Here is a 24,450-nt window from a genome sequence, read left to right as displayed (position 1 = left end):
GCCCAGAATATGGTACTCATCCATGCTCTGGGTGCATGGACTCTGGTGTTGCCTACCTTGGAAAGGGCAACCTCTCCTGAGTGTTGAAGAGAAACCCTGTCCAGAGTGTGATCATTTTATCTATAAAAGGGTAAATTCTGGTATATGGGGGATCTTACATGGGCCTGATCAGCTCTACTCCAGTTGTCAGGAAGCCTTGTTTGTCCCTACTTCCTCCAGAAGGTGGCCCAAAGGAGCACTTTACTGGTTAGTGGCCCGACCACCAATCCGTGTTAGTACTTAATCAAACATTTAGAGGCAATCCACATTTCAATCATTGCTATTTTTATTTGAAAATTCTCAATTTAGAATTATTCTCAAGAACTAAATTTAAAATAATTGGATTAGCAGGTCAAAAGATCTCACATTACAAAAAATGACAATTTGAGACCAAATTAAAACATATAAAAAATGGGCATTGGAGGGTGCAGCTCAGTGGTAAAATACGTGCTTAGTATTCCTGAAACCCTGGGTTCAATTCTAGCCCAAACAAAACAAAACAAACAAAAAGACTGGCCACTAGAACCTTGGATAATTTAATAAATTAAAATTGCAAACTGTAAGGGTAGGGAAGGAGGAGAAAGAGGAACATATCTTTAGCATTTATTTATTCTAACAGTCATATTTGGTTTCATCATGGAGTTGTTTTATTATAGAATAGGTCAACTAAGGAACCAGTTATTTCCACAAGAAATTATCGTATAGGTTTCCTTCATAGGTGTGGTACTTTTGAAAAAACTCAATATGTAAAACAAAAATAAAAACACCCTTTCTCAAATACTTAAATTGCAGCCATAGGAGTGGGAGAGCCACTATTTACAGAGCACATATCTATTTAAACCATGTTTTTCTAAGCCAGATACAATGCCTATGCAACAGACCTGGGAAAAGTAAAAATGAAGAGAAAGAACACCTTAAGTTAGAGCAATTCAATTCCTCCACTGGTTTTGTAAGAAATGAGGAAATTCTGTTGTGCTGAGGCAGAGTGGGAGAGCCCTTGAGCTGCAAGCATGAAGTAGTGAGGAGGTGGCTGACTATGGAAGAGATAGCTCTTACTCTTTCCCAATATCAAGCACACAATCACAAAGTCCTACTGCTCCACATCCAAGTCAAATTTGATAATTCTTAGGTAATGCTAAACAAACCTTAAGTAACAGCATTCTCTGATGATAGTCTCATCCTTGTCAGAGCCAGTAACTAAAAGCCAATATGTTGCAATTGATTCTTTTATTTTCCAGTCAACAGTCCCAACTTATGGTTTTCTTCCCTTTTTACGCAAGGACTGTCCTTCTCCAGAGAAAGCAACAAATCTGCCTCCAGCTTCATCCTAGATGTGAAGATAAGACTGTTTTCAGAAACTCCCTGGAGGTTTACAATGAATGCCTTATTCTGTGTACACATCAGTACCATTTTTCTTCCACATTATTTGTAACCAGAAAACTCTAAAATATAAATACAAAACCACAGAATCACAACTGTAAGTTGAATTTACAAAAGGTTTTCAGGTTGAATATACAAAAGTTCCTCATCTATAAGTTGAAAAATATCATATTAAGTTAAAAAATATATTTAATACACCTAACCAACTGAGCACAGTGGCACATGCCTATAATCTCAGAGACTCAGGAAGCTGAGGCAGGATTCCAAGTTTGAGTCCAGCCTCAGCAACTTAGTAAGATCCTGTCTCAAAAAATAAAAAGGGATGGTGATGTGGCCTCTGAATTCAATCCCCAGTACTACAAAACAAAAACAAACAAAAAAAACACCTAACCAACCAAATATTCTAATTTAGTAACACATCACACTGTGGAATATTGGTTGTTTCCCCTCATAATCATTTTGCTGACAGGGAGTTGTGACTCAGACCTATTGTCTAGCACCAGAGAGGATCATACTGCTTAGCACTAGCCCAGGAAAAGATCAAAATTCAAAATTCCATGCATTGCTTTCACATCTTTGTAAAGTTGAAAAATCCTAAGTAGAACTATAATACATTAGAGACCATTTGGATATCTTTTTATGGAATAATCACTCATAACTTCATCACCTAAAAAGAACATTTCCTGTTATTTTTCTGTATATATAAACTTTTCTCAATTCTGAAGTTTCAAGCCGATGAGTTTCTTATCTAGCAAATTCCAAATACTACAGAGAACTCCATCAAGGAGAGCCAGTCTTCTTCCACTGGATATTTCTGTTATTTCCAAGATTGTAGTATTATAAATTGCAGTGCTAAGCAACTTCATGTTCCAAACACCTGACTTGTCCCAGAATTCATGGATATAAGGGTTCATATACTTTCTTTTCTTTATGGTATAAGGGATGAAACCCAGAGTTTCATGCATACCAGGCAAATTTTTTACCCCTGAGCATCATCCCCACCCCTTTTAAAAATGTCTCCCAGGGCTAGGGATCTAGCTCAGCTGGTAAAATGCTTGCCTCACATGCACAAGGCCCTGTATTCAATTTCCAGCACCAAGAAAAATAAATGTGTCTCCATAGTTGCCCAGTTTGGCCTCAAATTTATATTTTTCCACGTGCTTTTATTCCTAGTTAGTCTGAGATATTGTCCCCTGACTTTCCTCTATGGAAGAAGAGGATTTCTAACACATAACCTCATACCTAGTACCCCCAATTACTACAAAATATTGTACCTATGGTGGGGCAATTCAATATTTGTGATGACAGTCTTATAAAGGTGAGTCACAGCTGAGCCATATAGTCTTCCTTTCCTGAATAGCCTTTTATCTGTCTTGGTATGAATAACTATCTGGTTTTTCTCTTCCACCCATTGGATAATAGCAGGTATGCACTGATTTCTTCTACTTGAGGAAGGTATGTCTCTTGGGCCTTTAGCCTGCCCTTCCTGGACTGGCTATTGTCCAGGTGCTATCAATGATGATGGGGACTCCCTAGTTCCAGGAGAATCTAGCTTTCTTATTTTTTGTCTCATTCCTTCATTTTAGTGAGGTACATTCTTCAGTAGCTTTCTGAAAAAGGGTGTATAAGCACGCTTTTTTTTTTTTTTTTTTTTTGAGATCCTATGTGTCCAGAAATAAATTTTTTCTACTCTCATGTTTCATTGATAATTGTGTTAGTCTGCCTCTTAAAATGCCCTATCTCCAAATACAACCACATTCTAGGGCTTCCAGAGAGAAATTTGAGGGGGACAAAATTCAGCCCATATAAGTACAGATTTTTAGGTTGAAAATTATTTCCCCACAGAATTTTAAAGATACTGTTGCACTGTCTTGTAGCTTCCTACATGTGTCCTAACAAGATGATGTCCTTGTTTCCCAATGGCACCTATCTTCTCTCTAGAAGATCTTCAATGTGATCCCTAGAATATCTTCAATGTGGAGCTATCTTCATTCATTGTTGGGTCCTTCATTTGGAGATATTATTTCCCTGATAGTTTTTGCTCCTTTGGTTTTTCTGGTCTTTTTTTTTTTCACAATTCAACTCTTTCCATTCTTTCTTTACCCCTCTTTCTTTTTTTTTTTTAATATTTATTTTTTAGGTGTAGATGGACACAACACAATGCCTTTATTTTTATGTGGTGCTGAGGATCGAACCTGGGTCCCGCCCGTGCTAGGCAAGCGCTCTACCGCTGAGCCACAATCCCAGCCCCCTCTTTCTGTCTTTGTAATAGGGTCTCACTATGTTATCTAGGCTGATCTTGAACTCCTGGGCTCAAGTGATTCTCCCATCTCAGTCTTAGGATTACAAGTGTATATGGCATTGCACCCAGCTTCTTTTCACAATTCTTAATACTTGTGTGGTAGAACTAGAAACTTTTTCTTTTTTGTAGTGCTGGATACTGAACCCAGGACCTCATAAATGCTAGGCAAGCATTCTATCACAAAGCCATGCTCCCATCCCGGAACTGAAAGCTTTCTGACTGTGGTTTTCAGTCTGGGATAAGCTGGGTAGGACAGACATTCCTTGGGGAAACACTACTGTTTGTCATTATCTTTAGGTCTTTTTTCTTGGGCTCATCAGTCTGTACAGAGAAAGCTCCAACCTCCAACTATAATGAGTAACTCTGTCTGCCAGTATACTGGGGACCAAGTAGTGGAAGAACATAAAGGGCATTAACATTCAGGGTACAAACTGTCTCTCCTTCTCACTCTTCATTTGGTCTTGCTATCCACTATGGCTGACTGCCCTAGTCTAGAGACCTTTTGATACCTTCTTCCGGGAGTACCGGGAGGGAGACTGCTACAGTTCTTAATGTTTTGTATTCTATCTTTAACCCCTCATTTCCAGCAGTGCCTTTTGAGAGCTCCACAATCTATACCAAACTGGCTCTTGGCTTTCCTCACACTCAACTTAGGATGCAGCTTTCCATCGTCTTGTCCTTCTACTCTGAGGATTCCAAAATCTTGCTGGAGTTGCCTCCTCTTCCAATCTTCACTGTCTCATTGCCTGTAACCACAACTCTACTGGGCTTCAGGATGGAGTAGAACTCAGTATATGTCTTTAAGTCTATCTTTTTTGGTTTCCTCTTCTCCTGTCTCTCCCCCATACTGGGGATGGAATTCAGAAACACTTTACCACTGAGTTACAATCCCAGCCCTTGATCCTCAAGGCTTCAGCCTCCTGAGCCAGTAGGATTATAGGCAAATGCCACAGAATCAGCTCAATCCCATCTTTCATCATACACTTCTTAAAAAATTATGGATAAATAAATCTGTTTATGCCTGCCAGCCTCACTCTCCCTTTTGTGAATCTATAAGTGATGATGAGCCATGAGCCATACCAAGAGGACATCCCACACTGAGGTCTCAGGTCTTATGAGGTCTGACTAGGAAACCATGTATACTTGGTCTGAACCTGGAAGATCCCTAACACTGTGCCAATGTGGAAACATTATAGCCAGGAGCACCTGCACATGGGACTGGGGTGTAGAGACAACACTATGGTGTCTGCTCCCAACCAACCCAAATGCTACAGTTCAGGGGTCAGGAGGGGCCAACAAGGGCCCTGCAGTCAGGAAGTGGCTGATGACTAGTTCCAGTGATTGGCAGACCATCTTGAAGAGAGATCACAGCACATCTGCCCTCTCCCTTACTCCTGGATCCCCAAGGTCTGCTCCTTTGAGAAAAGGAATCAAGAAAACAGGGTCTAAAATGTGGGTATTCTAGAAACTCTCATCACCTCAGGTCACTGCATCCAGCCACAATTACTGAGTGCTGAGGGCAGTCTCTGACAGGGTATGCTGGATTTTATGAGCCAACACCTAGTACCCTGAAGTAAGTTCCCACAAGGCAGACCCTCACCTTAGCCAACTCCTCCTCTTCCCCTCTGTCAGATCTCGTTTTCCTATAACAGACGCATACCAGGCCAAGGGAGGCCTGCTGTCATGTCTCAGTGGAGGTAACTTGCAGCATGTAGTGGCACAAAAGTGGGTTATAAAGTGGTCAGGAGTTATGACCACAGGCTCAGAGAGCCCTCACCTCTGGATTTTCACATATACATCTGTACAAATGCAGATAATCACAGCAGCCATCTCCTGGGGCTATTCCAGGGATTTAAGAGTTGTTACACGTAAAGCACTCAACATTAGTAGTTGGCACCTATATCATGCTGGTCACCATTGCTAGGTGACGAGAGTACTATGATGGCCTGAACTTAGGAACTTGAATGCCTGCCCTCTTACTGCAATACATTGAGTGATGTTTGGTGCAAAGTGCCTGTGAGGCCTGGCCATACAGTCTTGAAGTGTTCATGTCTGCAGGATGCTCAGTTCTTTCCTTCCCTTATCTTACAACCATCCCACTCAGCTAGAAGATGTTCAGAGACTGGAAGCACCAGGTCTCTATATGAGAAGCAAGCAAAATATAAGGCCCATTTAGGGTACATTATTCTTCAGTGGCAGAGCCTTGAGTCAGCTCCTGACCCGTGGACTGCCAGGCCTCAGCTCCTGACCCCTGGACTGCCAGGCCTCAGCCTATACTCTACAGAATTAGGCCATTAAGAAAATAATGACCCCAGGAACGGGGAACACAAAACAGAAATGCCCAGTTCAGAATCATTAAGAATCCCAGTCATCACTAGTAAAAAAATACTTCTCATTACCAATAAAATAAACTCACCTCTTCAACCTTTTTAACCAATGGACGTGAATTTCTGATGAAAGTTATTTTACCAAGTTTAAATTCATAATTGGGGATTCCTCTGTGAAGAAGAGACAAAAATAGAAATGTTCATTCCAAGAGGAAAGGACTAAAATTCACTTTTGACATCAAGAGGAGGGCAAGCAAAAAAAAAAGACCCCCACCCCAATACAACAACAACAACAAAACAAGTATCCCCCATTACTCTTCTGGAAATATACTGCTATATACTACCTAGGCCTCTGGTCAGCCCTAGAGTAATCCCCAGCATTCTTCTAGCAGGGATCCAGAAGACAAATGGTTTCCTGGTTTAGCATAAATACTGGGTATGGGGCAGGGGTTTGGCCTGTGCTGAAGAGTCATTTCAAGCCACACAGAGCCCCCAACAAGGGCTACACTCTCTCATCTTACTCTTTAAGAGAATGGGTTAAAGAAGGTGTCACTTGCATTCTCCTATTTACACACAGTAGACAGCTGGCACATCTCATCCCTATCCCCACCATGACAGCTGCCAGAGGAGAGTCTATTGTGAGGGTATCTGAACCCATTAATATCATGGTCCCCCAACACCAGGAGAGCAAGCAGGGGTCTGACACAGCCCCTCCTTGGACAATGCCAAAACATCCAGCAGGGGCAGTTACAACAGACTTACCTTTTAATGTCTCCAGGCTTGATTGGGGAGGGACTGGGCTCTACCCCTTTCTTCTTTCCATCTAGTCTATTCCCAGAGCCAGAAAAGGCCTAGACAAGCAAGCAGAAGTGCATGCTGAACTTCAAGGGTGAGTGCACATGTGCCTGAGGGTGATACCCAGACCCATTAGAACTAAAGTCCTTGTTCCCCAGCTAATGGATTATTGGCAGTGGAGATCTCTCCACCCAGCCTTTCAATGTACTACTGAGATCCAAAAGAGCTGCCTGACCCTAGAGCAGCCAGCAGCCAGTGGTTGAAAGGCTTGGCTAGTTCAAGCCCCTGTGGGTGGGCTAAGGCCTCTGTTGTGACCGCCTCCCAGATTTAGCTTCCTGAATGCCCAATCATGTCTCTTCCATTGTTTTTTGGCATCCCAGTGCTTGCACATGAGCCACCTCCACCTAATTCTCAGTGAGCCTGGCCAGAGGCTATGCTAAGGGTCATATCTCCAGCTTACTTTCAAATGGTGTAGGCAAAACAAACAAAAAACAGGACATACTTTTAGCAATAGAGAAAAAGTAATAAATACTGTTGAACCTAAAGGAAGGATATGTCCATTGCATTAATTTAATTTTTTGGTAGGGTAATTTTCTTTAATGGGGAAAAAAAAATAAAGTTGGGTTCCTTACAGGGTCGGTAAGATTCTAGGAGAAAGTAGATATGCAACAAGATTTAGGAACTGAGCAAGTGTCTGACTTGTGTATGTAGGTACCCAGAACACAACCCCTACTAATGTCCACAGACCATCACAGAGAACAGCTTGCAGTGAATGTTCTGATTCAAGGAAGCACAAAGAGTAAAACATGTGGCCTGGTACTCACACGGAAGCCCAACTCTCCTGCATAGCCACTGTGGTCGGCTTCGCCTTCCTGATGGGGAGACAGAAAATAGGAGGTAAATTTCTAAGCATGAACATCCAGCTTTACCCTGAGCCTCCAGTTACTAATGCTGCTCCTACCCTGCATCAGCTTGGACACACTGTCCCCCAAGGAAGAGGGAAGAGAAGCAGGGGATATGACAATGCCAGCCCCAACAGAGGTCACACATAAAGAAGCACTAGTACTAAAAAGATCAAGTGCATGAGAATTTGGGAAGGGACTCTGGAGAAATCACTTACTGTTGACTCCTCATGCTGGACTTGTCTTTCAGGTTCCTTATAGCCTAAGGGAGCATCAAAGTCCACCTGTATTGTCAAAATGAAAGGTAAAATGTTGACAGAAGGTCATACTCAGTTTCGTTATCTATTTTAACTAAGACAACTACAGATTCACACATGGTTCTAAAAAATTATACTGAAAGATATGCCTATACATTTTGCTCAGTTTTCTCAATTAAGACACATCACAAATTACAGCATTGCATCACTACCAGGATGTCAATGTTAGAAAACATACTGCTCTTATACAGAGCTTTCTGATTCTACATGTATTTATGTGTATGTGTTTTGATTTCATCATCAAGAGGGTCTGTCTATCCACCATCACTTTTTTCGGCGGGAGGGGCTCAGCAATGAGGATGTTGTGTACATCAATGGTTTATTCCTATTCAGGAATCTGAGAAAATTTCCTTGGCTCTTAAGAATATTTATTCCTTGGCAGATCTGAGCTGACCATAGATTCAGCCATCTCAGCACCATAAGCAAACTCTGCCACCCCTACTTCCTGGGATGGATCACTAGGTGAATGGTCACCTCGTGATGTTCTGATAGCATCTTCCTCCTCTTTACCCAAACATTCCCAGGGATTGAGTGATATCCCCCAGAAGCTCTGATCTGAGCTCACTGAAACCACAAAAAGTCACTTACATTCATGTCACACTCAATGATGGACACAGCTTTGTCAGGTTTTGTCTCCATCACCCGTAGTTCATAGATCTGTGGAAAAAATACAGAAATCAGTTGGGACAGTTGTGAGGCAGCACTGGGGGTTGGCAATGTCCCTGTTTTGGGGCTACCAGACTCCTGTGGACAGGACCATCATTCCCATGACATCATCATATAGCTGCACCTCCTCCTTCAGTTGAGGGGTGGGCTGCCTTTATGTCAACTGCTCAAGAGATGTTTGTTCACCATATGTGGTTCCAATTAGATAGTTATGCATCATATTGCAAAACACAGTCCTGTATTTTTCCCCTCTTCATTTCTTTAGGGAGTACTGGGGATTAAACTCAGGATCACTTTACCATTGAGCTACAACACGAGCCATTTCCATTTACTTATTATTTTTTAAATTTTGAGACAGGATCTTGCTAAGTTGCTTGCTCAAATACTGAGGCTAGCTTTGAAGTTCTGATTCTCCTGCCTCAGCCTCCTGAGTTGCTGGGATTACAGGTGTGTGCCACCATGACCAATCAAGACACTCCCTTTGACCCAGAAAGTTCACTTATAGGAATTTATTCCAAGTAAATAATTAGGCTAAGTACCTAAGAAGAAAATTCTAAGAAAGCTCATTCCAATACTACTAATAGTGTGTACCCAAAATGCCTATCAATAGATCACTTAGATGAATTACATTTGCTCACATGTAAAAAACAGGTTAGAGGTATAGCTCAGTGATAGAGCATTTGCCTAACATGTACAAGGACCTGTGTTCAAATCCCCAGAAATGCAAAATAACAACAACAACAAAAAATACAGAGAGGGAAGAAATTATTTTTCAAGTATTATTTAAACCTGTGCTTCAATGTATATCTTATTATAATACCCTCACTTACTGTGTAAAATCATCAGCGGCATCTTTTATCATCAATTTAATATATATACACGTTTTGGTGGAGGGGTACCAGGGATTGAACTCAGGGGCACTTGACCACTGAGCCACATCCCCGACCCTATTTTGTATTTTATTTAGAGACAGGGTCTCACTGAGTTTCTCTGCACCTCACTTTTTTTGCTTAGGCTGGCTTTGAACTTGTGATCCTCCTAAGTCTCCGGAGCTGATGGGATTACAGATGTGCGCCACCACACCCAGCTATCATCAATTTAAGAGTCAGCATTACTGGGGCTGGGGTTGTGGCTCAGCGGTACAGCACTCGCCTAGCACGTGAGAGGCGCTGGGTTTGAGCCTCAGCACCACATAAAAATAAATAATTAGGTACCTGTTATTCAACGTACTTACAAAAAAAAGTTAGCATTATTACTTGAATATTAAGAACAATATCATGAAAGCTACCTACAATTAATCAAAAAGCTTAAAATATTCAATTAAGATAGACAATACTTAAAATATTCTCCATGAAGCTAAAGACAAGAATATTTCTTAGTTTATACAAAAAGAAAAAACAGAAACATATGATTTGAAACCCACAAAACAGGAAAGTAAAGGTTATTAGTATAAGATCCCTCAAATATAGGGAAACTTTCAGATAAGAAGCTAGATCTTTACACTGACACCAAGTAGTTGCCTCTAAATACTGCGAAGGAGGAACTGGCTAACCCACAAGGCTCCTGTGACATGGCTGTGGGGATCCCAGTCCAAAGAGACCAGACAATGTTGTAAAGGAGCTGAGCATTCATCACAGAGGAAGCAGGCTAAACCAGGCTGGGGTCATTCCTGGACAGCAGCAGTCAGCCCTGGCAGAAATCCCATGGTGGTCAACTGTCAACTGTCACAGTGGACAAGAGGCATCAACACTACTGTATGCCACGCCTATGACAGAACAGCCTACTGGCAGGAGTTCCAGTTATTATATCCTCCTGCAAATGTGTTTCCATGGATATGGAAAGCAGATGGCCCCCTGAACTGAGAGAACTCACATGTCATTTCACTTTGTAGCTAAATTATCTAGGATCAGACACTCAAGAAGCACAGATTGATACATATGAACATTGAACATATGAACCTATATCAGGAGGGGCTAAACCCAGAGGAGTTGCTAATGGAAAACTGGAGTTAAAAAAAATAAAACTGTGGGCTCCCATGAGAAGAGGAAGTGACTCCAAGAGACACTGTCCCCAGCAAGAGCCAGGTGCCCAAGGTACCTAACAACATTCAACCCACTGCAGGGCCAGCTCCTCCAGGGATTGTCTGCTTCCAAGGGAAGAAATCACAAAGACAAGGATACAGCTTTTCTGTTTCTAGATCCCTACAGCTATATAAAAGCCTTAAAGGCTTAGGTTACAGATTTAATAAAGACCTTTTTAATAGAGAGAGAATTGACAGCCTCACCAATGTGGTCCACAGAGATATGATTAAGAATAGCAATATTAAGCTTATTTACCTACAAGTGTAATCGATCCTTAAATGGGATTTGTGAATTATGGCTATAAAATTTTAAAAAGCAAATAGCATGCAGTAATGAGGTACTAAGATCCAGGAATATCTCACTTAAAAAGAAGCCCCAAACACCAGAATAGACAATGTAAGTGGTTCTTTTTAGGTCCAATCTATGTTAAACAAAGCTCACCTACCTTCTCATTGTAATTGATGGCAATCACATCCCCAGTGGTCAGACAGGCAAAGTTTCTCAATGCATTTTCTAACCTGCAGACACACACTGTCAAGGCAACATGGCAAAATGTATACCTTCAATCTAAATTAAGTGTCTATGAGAAGTTACCATTAGGTACATGTAGTGTAGCATGCTGGAAGTAAAATCACACAGCTTTGAGCTGGGATATACCTCAGGAGGGTGCTAATCTAGCATGCATGAGTCCCTGGGTTCAATCCCTAGCACCACAAAAATAAAAAACAACAAGAGAAACTTCAAAACACAGCTTAACCAGGCATGGAAGCTGAGACAAAAGGATCACAAGTTCAAGGACAGCCTAGGCAACTGAGTGAGCTCATGTCTCAAAATTTAAAAAAAAAAAAGTAATAATAATAGTCTAGGTGTGGTGGTACATGCTTGTAATCTCAGCAACTTGGGAGGTTGAGGCAGGAGAATTATAAGTTTCAGGTCAACCTCAGCCACTTAGCAAGACCCTGTCTCAAAAAGTAAATAAATAAAAAGGGCTGGAGCATATCTTAGTGGTAGAATGCCCTGAATTGAATCTCCAGTACTGCAAAAAAATTATTACTCCCAGTGACGCTGCAAGGGCATGCTTTGACTTTGACCACAATGGTTGGAGGCGCTGAGCCTGAACTACACTAGAACAGATTTCTTGGTTTTGGAGGATAAGCATGGCTGGCTCCCTGCATTACTTCTGCACGACCTGGCACATGCCAAAGCACAAGCTCCCCACCTTCCATGTTATATGCTGACTACCTTTATCCTGTCAGTCAAACCAGGGGAACACCCAACTGACTTTCAGCTAACACAAGTAATACTCTCTACACTAACAAGTTATCCAGGCCAATAGAAACAGCCTCTGAAAACAATCCCACAATAAGTTTGCATTGCAATATGCATAAAAAAAACAAAGATCAAAAGGAGCTATGACCACAGATTCAGGACCCCTTCTTAGTCACTAATAGCCCAACACACATCTAGGTCAGAGTTCTGAAGAATAATGTATGATCTTCCCGTAGGAAGATCTCCAACACACCCCTCATCCAGGACCAAATCAGTAGGGGGCTCAATGAGGCCACTGTGTCCGGACATGATCAGCAAAGGACTTAATATGGCTCATATGCAGCTTGCTTCTGAAAGTGGGCCTAGAGAGTGACCAGATGGGGAGGAAGGCACCTTTTAAAAATTTTTTTATATTTTACCTTTCCATGTTGTTCACTTTTTTTTTTGGTAAATAGTACTAGGGATTAAACCCAGAGGTGCTCCACCACATACCTATGTCCCCAGTCCTTTGAAGTAGCTGAGATAACACATGTGTACCACCATGCCCAGCTCTTAAATTTTTTTAAAAGCATGCATTTTAAAAAATAAATAGGGCTGGGGATGTTGCTCAGTGGTAAAGATTTTCTTAGCATGCAATGAGGACCTAGGTTCAATCTCTGGCATCACAAAAAAAGGAAAAAGTTAAATAGACACTCTTTAGTATTACGATTTTAACAAGCTAATGTTGTTGTTTTGTGGTACTGGGGATTGATCAGGGCCTTGTGAATGCTTGGCAACTGTTCTACCATTGAGCTACATCCCTAGCCCAAGCAAGAGATCTTGATCGCAGTCCACAGACAGTACACCTCTTACCCACAATGGTCACTTCCTTCCCCAGTACTGCAAAAAAAGAAAAAGAAAAAAATAAATCACTAGAATCTAAACATCTGCTTTCTGCTGTAGCCAGTCAACATTACCTATGATGGAATGACTGAGTCCTAAGCCTGGGCACACTATGGAACTGACTAGCCAGTTCTTTGTTGAGCTGCGTTATCAGAGGCTAGAGGGTGAAGGCAGGTGAGTCATCCCTACCTTCCACTGTACATATTGCACCTATATACAAAAGACTAGACTTTGTGCCAGGGGGCAAAGTCCAACTGAAAGAAGAGTTCCACTCTGGGTTCTTCAAGTGTCTGGAAAATGATCAAAGGAGGCATACAGAACATTTAGTGCACTCAGGACGAGGAGTCAGGTCAATGTGCTGGCTTTTTTTGTTTTTTGTTTGTGGTACTGACAATCAAACCCAAAGTGTCGTGCATGCCAGGCAAGCACTGTACCACTGAGCTACAACCCTAGTTCTGAATGCTATTATTCTTAAATCACAACTTCAACCACAAACATGTGGTTCTGAAAGTAGCAAAGCACCTGTTATTAGTGGCTCCTGAATACCAATCTTTCATTTAGAGGAACCCTTCTTATTTCAAAAGGATACACTGCTTTGGGGTTGGTGATATCCAGGAAGTCTGGGCTCTGAGGCTGGAATTTGGAGTATGTAGCCACTTGAAGGTTGACACTTTCCACCTGCACCAAGCCCCCTTCTTCCAACAGCAAATTCTGCATCATCTAAAAGGAAGAATGCTGCATGAAACTCCTGGAAATAAAGCAGCATCATAGTTATCATCAAGTTGTACAACGGATGAGCCGAAGTCTTACTTGGGGCCTCAAAAGAGGAGCCTGAGACAAAAGACTTGAGAACAGGTAATTTAATTGGGATACAACATCAGAAAAAATGAAAAATCAAGTGAGGGAACCATGTGGGAAGAAAAAGGCCAAGAAATGGGGGCTAAGGCTGCTGCAGCTAATAGTATGCTATATCTCTGCTGGGGCACCTCGATCAGCCTCCAGCTACAGGCCTTCTGGGGTACAGCATATTCCTGGAATGCTCAGTTCCTGGTTCCTAAACTGTCCCACCAACAGGTTATAAGGATCTGGGTAAACAGGGCTATACTTAAGGTACGATAATAATAGCAGAAGATGAAGCTGAGCTACTATGGAATGGCTTGAAATGGCTAAGGCCATGAAGTAGTGACAAGACTCCAGAGATATCTGCTATAGAGGGTTATAAAAAACTGAGAGCCACCCCCTACATTCTTGTAATTCTTCTATTAAAAACCCAGTAAGGCAGATGATGGCTGAGGTGGAAGATGGAAACATCAACAAAGCCTATGAGAATACAGCATATTAGAGAGGACAGCCACTACAGTGTGCCTGAGACTTAGGTCAGAGGAAAGAAGACTAGGCCAGGAAAATAGAACTCTGCATGTCCCAGAATAGGCTTTTGCTTGTCTTATTTTAAACCTTCTTGAAAAGAATGTCAGATAAATACATGGATAGAGAGAATCACAAAACCAATTTTTGCACAGCCTGCCCTGACAGTTCAACAGTAAGCAAAATATGGCTTAGCTCATTTTCTCTATCCACACCCCACTCTCCAGTCCCACCCCACACTGGACATCATGTTCTTCTGAGAATACTTCATCAAGAGCAGCAGTTAGGAAGTGACCCAAACAGCCCAAGAAATGGGGGACAGGGAGTTATGGTGCAGTTAAGAGAAAGGGAGCATAACTGGGGCAGCAGTTATACCTTAAGGAAGGCAGGGGCCCAGCCATGAGCAAAGTTCAAGAGTGAGTGGGTCCTAAGACAAGCCTATGGAGGCCTCAACACACTTGAGCTGAAAGGCACTTATCAAGCTGGAAATGACAGCAATGGAGGGGTTGTCATTCCTTCTAATGACACAGGGAGCTACAGTAGGATGGCAAGGCAGCTGGCTTTGAACTGAGGGTACTGTGACTTTGGAGAGTGGAAATGTTCTAAGGCTGAGTCAGCCTGCTGTAGGTCAAACCCCAGGCCCTTGGGCAGACTTTTCTGAGTGATCTGTCAGTGAGGAGGAAGAGGACATTAGTGGTACGAGGCCCTGAAGTACAAAGGGCAAGGTTGTGATCACAGGCTGGAGGAAGCCTGTACTGTAGTGGGAGTAGGAGAAGATTCCTCATCAAGAGGCAGGACACAGCCACAGAAGGCTTGAGACAGAGAGACAGAAGTGAGGGTTAGATCAGGGCTTGCGGTGAGAAATAAGCTGAGGGCAATGAGGGAGGGGAGGAGGAGCTGAAATCTTGCTCTATACCTAGTCCACCAGTTTGGCGGTATCCAGCCCCAAGGCAAGTTCTGTGGTGATGCACACACAGTACAAAAGGCATCTGGTCTGGTGCATATCTTAGTGCTTTCAAGTGGCCCCAGGAAGGAATAAAGGTATAAGTCAGCAGTTGCGGTCCCAGGTGCTAGAACACAGGCCAGCATTTATTCCAGCCTGGCTCCCAGAAGTAGCTCAGGAGCTCTGGGAGGGATGGAGTTGACCAATCAGTGCAGGAAAAGCACTTGCTCCCACACCCTGTGTTGCCTTAAACAGCAGTTGAGAGGCATAAGGCAACTTCCTCATGTTAGGATCTGAAAGGCCAGGTTAGAAAAAAGAAAATGAGAGAATAAGGCTTCTCAGAGGTCAAGAGATTCCTCAAGAAAAAGGTTCAATTAGTTTCCTAATCCAAAGTTGTCAAAGAGTCAAGTAGCCACCCAAACTCCAAGTGTGTGGATTGGAAAAGAACCTCTGAGATACAGTATAATCCCAGTGTCACCACTTCTTCTTTCACCTTTACAGGTAATTCACAGAGGAGTCTCTGCAGAAACAGAAAGGACTGAAGAAATGGTTGCTATCAAACATTTCAACAACTCAGAGCAACTTCAATGACCAGACACAGTACTAGATGAGTAGGACATGGCTTCATGCACCTGCAGACAATACACAAGGACAAGATACTGAGTGGCAAATGCTCAGGATGGCAAAGTAGGAGGCAAGTGTCAGATCAGAGGCCCAGTCAGTCTGGAAGGAGACAGCATAAGAAAAGTCAGGCAACAGGTGCAAATGCAGGGCTCATATTGGGGAGAAGCTCGTCAGGTCTGCCACTTATGAAGGGTCCTGGGACCCGACTAAATGACAACCATGCTCATAGTGGCATGGGCAAGGTTGTCTCCTGCAAATGAGAAGGGATCTTCGGAACTTATATTCAATCTCAGAAAGAGAAAAGGCCGGGGGGCGGGGTGGGGGAGGAGGAGGATGGGAGGGAGGGAAGGAGGGAGGGGAGAAGAAAGAGAAGAAGGAGGAGGGGAGGAAGGGGGAGGATGAGGGAGGAGAAGGAGGACCATGCCTTTCAAAATGTGGCAATCACCACGAAGGGAACCAGCAGGATGTAGGCTATGCCTCAGAACATTGCTTTCTTAGCAATGAGATCTCAAGGTATGGCAGTTGAAGTACTTTTGTGTGTTTGCAGCCCCTCTCACTGCTCATCCTGGACACTCTAAGTGCACCTGGCAAAATTAAAGCACAAAAGGAAGGAAACATGCTTCCTTCCATGGGCTTCCTAAAGCAAGCATGTCAGAACTAGGGAGAGGGTAGGAGTAGGTTAGAGAGAAGTGGAGGGGGAAAAGGGAACCATGTGGTTCCTGAGGCCACTGGTGTGGAATGCATGCAACATCAGGCTCCTCCCTGAAACACTAGTGCAGTTTTGCTCGCTTCTCTAAAGTGTCCAGCCCCTGGGCAAGTTCTGGAGGCTCTTATGTACCGAGATGTTTGCACCCAAGTCTGCAATGAAGTCCTTCAAGTCATGTGACCACAAGTCAAGTAACATGGGTCCATAGCTAAGCACAGTGTTTTATGGAATGGCATAGGGAATTGTTTTGGATCCACTCCTCTTGCTGGGCCACTCTGTTGAGGGGCGCAGGATTCTCAAGTGTGCACACACATACTAGGGGGTGATTCTGCCTATGAGAACACCACATGTGACAGGCCAAGGGGCACACTCTCCAGAGAGCTTGATGGCCCCACTCACCCAATGTGGGAGATAGCAGATACCCTCATCAGCCACGAATTCCAGCACTCCGCAGTGTGTCATGCGATCCGAATTCTTATTGGTCAGTTTGAACAGCATGGGATAGGTAATATTAAGTCGGCCTAAGAAGAAAGAGGTTAACAAGCATGGATGAGATAGGTAACTCAAGGAATGGCTTCTTTGAAGGCAAAAATACCCTGCTCACCCAACAGTCTCCCCTTGGAAGGAGCCTCTCTGCTACCTACGGTACCTTTGTTCCCCAAATTTCAACACCCTCCACCCAACAAACCTCCTAGTGAGGCAAGGACATATACAGTGCATGGCCCAGAAGAGGAGCTCAGAAATGTCTGGTGACTGAGTCATGCAGCATCAGCACAGACCTGTGATATTCTGAAATCACCATTTTAAAAAGTGTTTGTCAATAATGTATCAACCATGTGTCAGAAAAAAAGCCCCACCTTCAAAGGTTACTAGTTAGAAAGGTAAGAAAGAAGACAAACATGCATAACCTGAGGCTTCAGGTGCTATGGGAAGAGAAGGAAGGGAAGAGACAGGGTCAGGGGGACAGACCAGCCACAGGGCAGGCAAGTCAGGGATAGAATCCAAAGAGAAGTAGTAGCTCAAACAAACATATGGAGGTGAAGAAACCAAGTAGTTCTGAGACAAACTGTCAATTAGGCAAGTTGAGCCAGGACAAATATAGGAGTGATCAGGAACAGAAAGGGAAACTGGGATGAGACACCACATGGCAGAACTTTGTGTCTGGGACCAATGGGCTCAGCCAAATCACAATATACTACATCTACTCATTCCAGTGATCCATGAGGTAAGAGTTGCGTGGAGGGCAAGAGCTGGCAAATAATACTGCACGCAGGGCTGGGATTGTGGCTCAGTGGTAGAGCACTCGCCTAGCACGGGAGGGACCTGGGTTCAATCCTCAGCACCACATAAAAATAAAAAAATGCATTGTGTTATGTCCATCTACACCAAAATAATAATAATAATAATAATAATAATATTGCTCACATGCTGACTCAGGAGGTAAAAGGGGCAGAGAAAGGTGGGGCTGGCCAGGTGAGGAAGGAAAACCTAGGAAACCAGGGCCCTGGGAGAAGGGGTCTCAGAATGTACTGGTGATGTTTGCTCTGTCCCAGGATCTTGTTCAATCTTCCCAGAATTTCTAGGAAGGTACTATCATTATCCCCTTTTTGTTACTGGGGAAACCAAGGCACATAAGTAAAGTAACATGCCCCCAATTACATAGTTCAAGAGTGGCAATGCTGGGATCCAAACGCAGTCTACTTGCTTAAATCTGGGGACTCAACCACTGAGGCAGACTTCAGCTTGTCAGGCTAGGCAAACATATCAATAGCAGTCCATTTAGCATCAGGAGGTAAAGCAGATTCCTTCTGGTCTCTCTCTAAAACTCCAATTAAAACAAATTGAAGAACTTGGGCAGGAAGTTCCAGAGAAGCTCAGAAAGAAACACCTCACCATGGAGGTGCAGTGGGAATGGGTGGCCCCACTATCACATGAGTAACTGATGCTGGCAGCACAAGGTCCAAGGGTCCAAACACCAGGTCTTCCATCCTCAGGGCACCTCACAGCTGTTAGAAGCTGGCCTATAGTTGGTCTGGGGTGACTGGATCAGGCTCCAGCCAAGGATCTGAGACTGCTATAGCTGGAAGAGATACCAATGTTCCCCAGTCCACTCACTGATGACCAAACTACAATCTATGATTTAGAGAAGTACCCTGATGTTCCCAACTCTTTACAACCCCTCACCTCTTCCAGAGTAGTGATCTTGTATTTTGTAAATCAGGACTCCTCCCTGCACAATCTTACTCAGGCACAAAAGGGTTTCTTCCATCACTTAGGAGGTCAAAACAACACTGATTTGATCCACTGACCCAGTCCCTAATTCTTCTGGACACCTGTGCTAAGGGTCACACCAGGTATCTGGATTCTGGGTCAGCTTGTCTAGAAACCAAGGCCTCTCTGGGGGCTTATTCCCTCTCTGTAATGACAAGTGTGCAAACAGTACTGTAACTGTGAACCCACTGGCTCTATCTACCTGCTGCATAGGCACGGGCCTCCACAGTGTATGGCTATAACTAGAGTTGGCTCAAGGGTCACTAACCCTAGGGGCTGGGATGAAATGGACTGGGTTGGGCATACATAAAGCACAACACCTCCAATGTATAAGTGCTGTAGATGTCCCTGGTTAAGGAAAAGGACACCAAGGGCCAGAGAAGTCAAGTCACAAAGTCAGGCTGGGCAAGGTGTAAAGATTGAGCAGACTCAGTACCTTTCTCTGCAATCTACCACTGAGTTCCCATGACTAGCCTCCAGTCTCCTGCCTCCCACAGGAGAAATTCAAAGTGAAAACACCAAGTCTTGAAATTCAACCGTGTCTGTGATCAGGGCTCTCTATGATCAGGATATTCTGTGTCTGGGGCTGTGGTATCTGGGCTGTTCTCTTGAGATAAAAGGTTGGGGGGAAAAGGAAGAGTATGGCCATTCTCACAACTTATGAATCTTATCCACACTTCTACTAAGAGGCAGAAGACAAGCAAAGAGCAGAAGATAATAAATAGCTCAATCTCTGACATGCTCAGAATGCAATGACACACTGAGATGAGAAACATCATGAAAGATGTTTGGAAAGAAGATTAAAAAAAAAACCTGCTATGCACTACCTTCTTGAGAAGCAAAGATTTCTTCTTTTAAAAGAAAAACAACTGAGTACAGTCAATGGCATGAGCTACCTTGGCACTGTACAAAGCACTTTACCCTTCCTTTATTTACTCATTTCAAGCTCAGGTCCCTGAGCATGCTAGCTAAGTGCTTTAACACCAAGCCATAACCCAGTCCTTCATCCTTTATTTAATCCTGACAAGAGTCCTGAGACAAGTTGATAGAGGGTGGATAGGATCAGGGAAGAGAATCCCCTTCACAGAGGAAGGACCTAAAGTTCCCAGGGCATTGGAGAAGCTGAGTATTCACTGCATAGTTGCCGCTGCCACCACACATAACTTTGTCCCAAACACTTGTGGCCCTGGTTTCCCCAGTTCAGTATATGCTCCCCAGTAATGATTCCTAACCAGATGTTGTAATGGTCATCAGCATTTGGATGCACTAAAGAGCCTAGACTGATTTCTGTCATTCGTATTTATATTACTTAAGTTTTTGAGTAACTTAGAAAATACTTACTGAGTTGATCGAGGGCTGAGGGTGGCATAATTACTGTGGAAAAAATATTTAAAAACATTGAGAAAATAAAAATAAAAAGAATAGACAAAAGGCAAGATGCGATTCTTATTATATTTTTTAAAAAGTTTTAAACAGTATTTTAAGGTAGCTAAAATTTCACAATGATCTTTCAAAAAAATCTTAATGTAATTTTACTTGGGAGGAATAAAAGGCTCCTGGACATTAATCTAATCATAATTAGCACCCTACTCCTACCACCCACACCCACTTAGCAAATCTGAGACAAGACACACTTTAACTTTAGATTCTGGTGCCCACATGCAAAGTTAAGGGTTGGGGAAGGCTATAAGCTTCGCAGACATAGGGCAAGAAAGGTTACTATTCAAAATAAAAACAAGCACATACTCTTCCCTCCTTTCTCCACATCTGACCTGTCATTAGGCCCGGCTAGCATGGACACGGAGAAGCAGCGGTATTGTGTGGAGAAGCGGTTCTGGAAGACCCGGGGAATCGGGTGGTCGAACATGTTGAAAGAGAACTAAAAGAGAGAGAGAGAGATGCTGGTATTAGAACAGAGATATTAGAACAAAAGGTTCTTTTCTTTCCTGAGACAGAGGTCTCACTGTGTTGCTCAGGCTGGTCTCAAACTCCTGGGCTTAAAAAATCCTTTGCCTTGGTATTCCGAGTAGCGGTAACTACAGGCACACACACCCCTCACTCCAGCTTAAAGGAATGTTACAACAAAAATCATCTTTTGTATATGTATATATGTATATGTCTGTGTGTGCACTGAGGATTGAACCCAAGGTCTTGCTAATGGTAGGCAAGTGCTCTAGCATCAACCACCATCCTATTTCTTTTTAGAATCTATTTTGAGACAGGGTCTCACTAAATTGCTCAGGCTGGCCTTGAACTTGTGGTCTTCCTATTTCAGCCTCCTCTGTAGTTGGGATTACAGGCCTGCTCTACTGTGCCCAGCACATTGTGGTGATTAACACTAATAAACATGGCTGAGGAAATGAAGAACACAATGTGTTCTTACTTCATTACCCAGAATATTCTGATTTCCTGAGCAGCAAAATGAACAAATTCTTTCTGCTTCACCCAGTCTCACTCTCAGATCTAGCTTCCACCATTTTGGGGCAGTGTAATCTTACTAATATATGAAACAGGCCAATCCCAAGAATGTCCTTAACATTTTTCAGAGATGCTCTCTCCCCCTCCCCCCAACTATCAGTAGAATCAAGGCTGAACCTCCTGTACATCTCACAGACACTTGTTACTGACAGACTCAGTCTCTTAACCTGTCATGTTCCTCCCTGGCAATTTCTTCCACATAGAACTTCTTCTCTATTATTATTAATTTAAAAGTCATTTATTAATTGAAAAACATCTCTTACTAAGTAATCTGTGTCTGGTTCTGATTTAGGCATTACGGAAATACCACTATAGTGATGGTAACTGACAAAACAGATCTGCCTTGGTGGACCTGATGCTAAAGACAAAAGAGACATGCAAAAGAAAACATATGTGTCAGATAGCTTAAATACAAAAAGAAGGATAAGGGGACAGAGAACTCCTAGGCATGGTGTTTTAAACAGGTAGTCAGGAAAGACCTCCCTTCAGAAAGTCCAACATGTCATGAGAAGGAACAAGACAGGAAACAGGAAAGGCATCCAGGCAGCAAGAAGGTCAGGTTCAAGTTATTTGTACTCCTTCCCCTGGCTTCCAATTACCATCCATTCCTTTCTCCAGGAAGCCTCCTTTCCTCTGCCAGTCAAGGGATAAGTACCCCTCCAGTGTGCTCTCATTAGCAGAGTAGGTACACATTATAGTGCTATACCATTGTGCTTTCTTATATCAACAAGCAGGCCACCACCGGGGGTGGAGGCCGGTGGTCCCTCCAGGTGTGCAGTGGGGCCGTGCACCCGAGCCCCCCGCCGCCCCGCCCCTCATCAACAAGCAAAATGAAGACATGGTGACAACAGAAAGTAAGATCCAAAGACAAAGTTTAGCAACATCAATCTGGGATCTTCTCAAAGTATTGCAATTATTATGATGTTTAAGAAGAGAATGTAGGGCTGGGATTGTGGCTCAGTGGTAGAGCACTTGCCTTGCATGTATGAGGCACTGGGTTTAATCCTCACCACCACATAAAAAAATAAATAAACAAAAAAAAATTCATCTACAACTAAAAATGTGGTGGTGGTGGTGGTGGTGGTGGAGGAGGAGGAGGAGGAGGAGGAAGGTAAAAATCTCCTAATAGGGTAGATATCCAAAAGAAATCAAAAGTGATGGGGCTGGAGGTGTGGCTCAAGTGGAGCGAGCTTGCCTGGCATGCACAGGGCGCTGGGTTCCATCCTCAACACCACATAAAAATAAAATAAAGATATTGTGTCCACCTAAAACTAAAAAAATAAATATTTAAAAAAAAAAGAAATCAAAGTGAGATCTTAGCCAAAAGGTGGAAGCAACCTAGATGCCAACTAACAGATAAATAAACAAAATGTGGTATACACATACAATGAATGTTATTCAGCCTTAAAAAAAAAAAACAAAAAAAAAAACTGGCACATGCTACAACACAGATGAACCTTGAGGGCATTATGTCCTCAAGTAAAATAAATCATAAAAGAACTTACACCATATGATTCCACTTATATGAGGTACCTATAACAATCAAAGTCAAAGACAAAAAATGGAATTGTGATTGCCAGGGACTGTAAGGAGGGAAAAATGAAGCATTATCATTTAACTGGAGAGTTTCACTTTCACAGGGTAAAAATTGTTTGGGGTAGGTTACAGTGGTACACTCCAGTAATCAGAGCTACTTGGAGCCTGAGGCAAGAAGATCACAAGTTCCAGTCTAGCCTAGGCAACTTAGCAAGACCCTGACTCAAAAAATAAACAAACAAAATTAAAAGTTATAATGGAAAAAATATGATTAGAGCCAGAGGAGTGAGGAGCTCCTTAAAGCATCTCTCACTTTGGCTACCACATCTAAATCATTTCTTCCCTTTGCAACCTAAAAGGGGAAACCATGCAAAGGATACCTGACTTTAATAACCTGCCTCCAATTTATTCCCCCACAAACCTGACTTTCTGCTCCTCCTGCTGCTTCTGACTCCAAAGTTTACTTTCCTTTATAATATAATTCTGATGCACAGCACATTGCTTGGCACATATCAGGTATTCAATGTCTGTTACATGGAGGAACTTGAAAACAAAAATATAATTTCACAGTAAAACATTTGGGAGAAAATCTAATAATCATTCCTTGCTTTTAAGAAAAAGAAGCAACTGCTAGGCAACGCTATCTATATACAAAGGTTATGAGCCAGTTTTTCAGCCAGATGGACTTGGTTTCAAATCTCCACTCCTCACTTATGTGACCTTGAGTAAACCATCTCTGTAAATCTTAGTTTTCACCGGGTTAAAATGATACCATTTTTGCCTCCAGGGGGATTGTATACAATAAAAGGGATAAAATGTGATGAAAGAATAAGGACATTAAAGAAAAACCGTGTAACAGAAAAAGCGCCCCAAAAAACATTGCCTACTATCGTTCGTTATTATCACCGAACACAACACGACTGTGTATATACGAGGGCGTGAAGCACATGCTTACAGCTCACCCTCCAAGGGCAAAAAGCTGTAGGTTCCCGTCTAGGGGGATGCTCCCTAGAGATTCTCCGTGGGGAGCGCCCGCTTCTGCCTCCACCCCCAATAACATTCCCAATTAACTTTGACTTAATGGAAACCTGTTGCACCACGAGCATTTGCGAGACTCACGAGTGGACACAAAGATAGAATGTAACTTTCTACCTTCGAGGACCTCAAGTCCAGCTGAGAGGGAACGCAAACCATGCCCCAGGCAAGCGCAGATGAACAGGGGCATTCGTAGTTAAGGGTCCAGCTCGTTCCAGAAGTGTCCGGGACTGGCAGACCCGCCGGCCTCAGGCCCGGGTGACTCGGCATCTCCGCCTTCGTTCTGTCCATCTCTGCTGGGCCCTGATTTGAGCCCTGTCCTCAGTCCAGCTCCCTGACACCTACCCAGCCTCGCTTACCATGATGTAAACCCTTCGTAGACGCCGCTTTTCTCAGAAAACGTTAGAACCAGAGGACTCGGAAAACTCTTCTTTATAGAAGCCGCCGCCGCCGCCGCCTTACTGAAACCCAGACACCCCCGGAGGCTCACCGGAAGTGCCTGTCCGGAGGACCTGGAGTGGGTGTCGAGCCC

General features: G+C 43.1%; 1 protein-coding gene across 2 annotated transcripts; it reads right to left on the bottom strand.

Annotated features, from left to right (window-relative positions):
• Positions 1-303: 303 nt before the first annotated feature.
• Ufd1 (ubiquitin recognition factor in ER associated degradation 1) lies at positions 304-24,402 on the bottom strand. 2 transcript variants are annotated; one of them, XM_027924236.2, is made up of 12 exons: positions 24,278-24,402; positions 20,616-20,748; positions 20,211-20,243; positions 16,998-17,119; positions 13,550-13,680; positions 11,255-11,327; positions 8,651-8,719; positions 7,964-8,029; positions 7,668-7,715; positions 6,811-6,899; positions 6,138-6,219; positions 304-1,366 (listed from the first exon to the last, which is right to left on the bottom strand). In XM_027924236.2, exons 1-12 carry the CDS (start codon positions 24,278-24,280, stop codon positions 1,292-1,294), a joined length of 924 nt encoding a protein of 307 aa, XP_027780037.1. In that variant the 5' UTR covers positions 24,281-24,402; the 3' UTR covers positions 304-1,291. The 2 variants fall into 2 exon arrangements, with proteins under 2 accessions (XP_027780037.1, XP_027780036.1); XM_027924235.3 differs by lacking the exon at positions 24,278-24,402 and adding an exon at positions 24,036-24,246.
• Positions 24,403-24,450: the final 48 nt, after the last annotated feature.

Source organism: Marmota flaviventris, chromosome 1 (assembly GCF_047511675.1).
Source record: "Marmota flaviventris isolate mMarFla1 chromosome 1, mMarFla1.hap1, whole genome shotgun sequence".
In the NCBI taxonomy this organism is placed as follows: domain Eukaryota; kingdom Metazoa; phylum Chordata; class Mammalia; order Rodentia; family Sciuridae; genus Marmota; species Marmota flaviventris.
This window is presented reverse-complemented; position numbering and strand designations above follow the sequence as displayed.

Excerpts from the sequence above, each read along its gene's own strand:
- Ufd1 (XM_027924235.3), bottom strand. The coding sequence starts at position 24,209 with ATGGACAGAACGAAGGCGGAGATGCCGAGTCACCCGGGCCTGAGGCCG. Across the intron at positions 20,749-24,035 it reads TGGACTTGAGGTCCTCGAAG|TTCTCTTTCAACATGTTCGA; the intron begins GTAGAAAGTTAC and ends TCTCTCTTTTAG. Across the intron at positions 20,244-20,615 it reads TGTGGAGAAAGGAGGGAAGA|TAATTATGCCACCCTCAGCC; the intron begins GTATGTGCTTGT and ends TTTTTTCCACAG.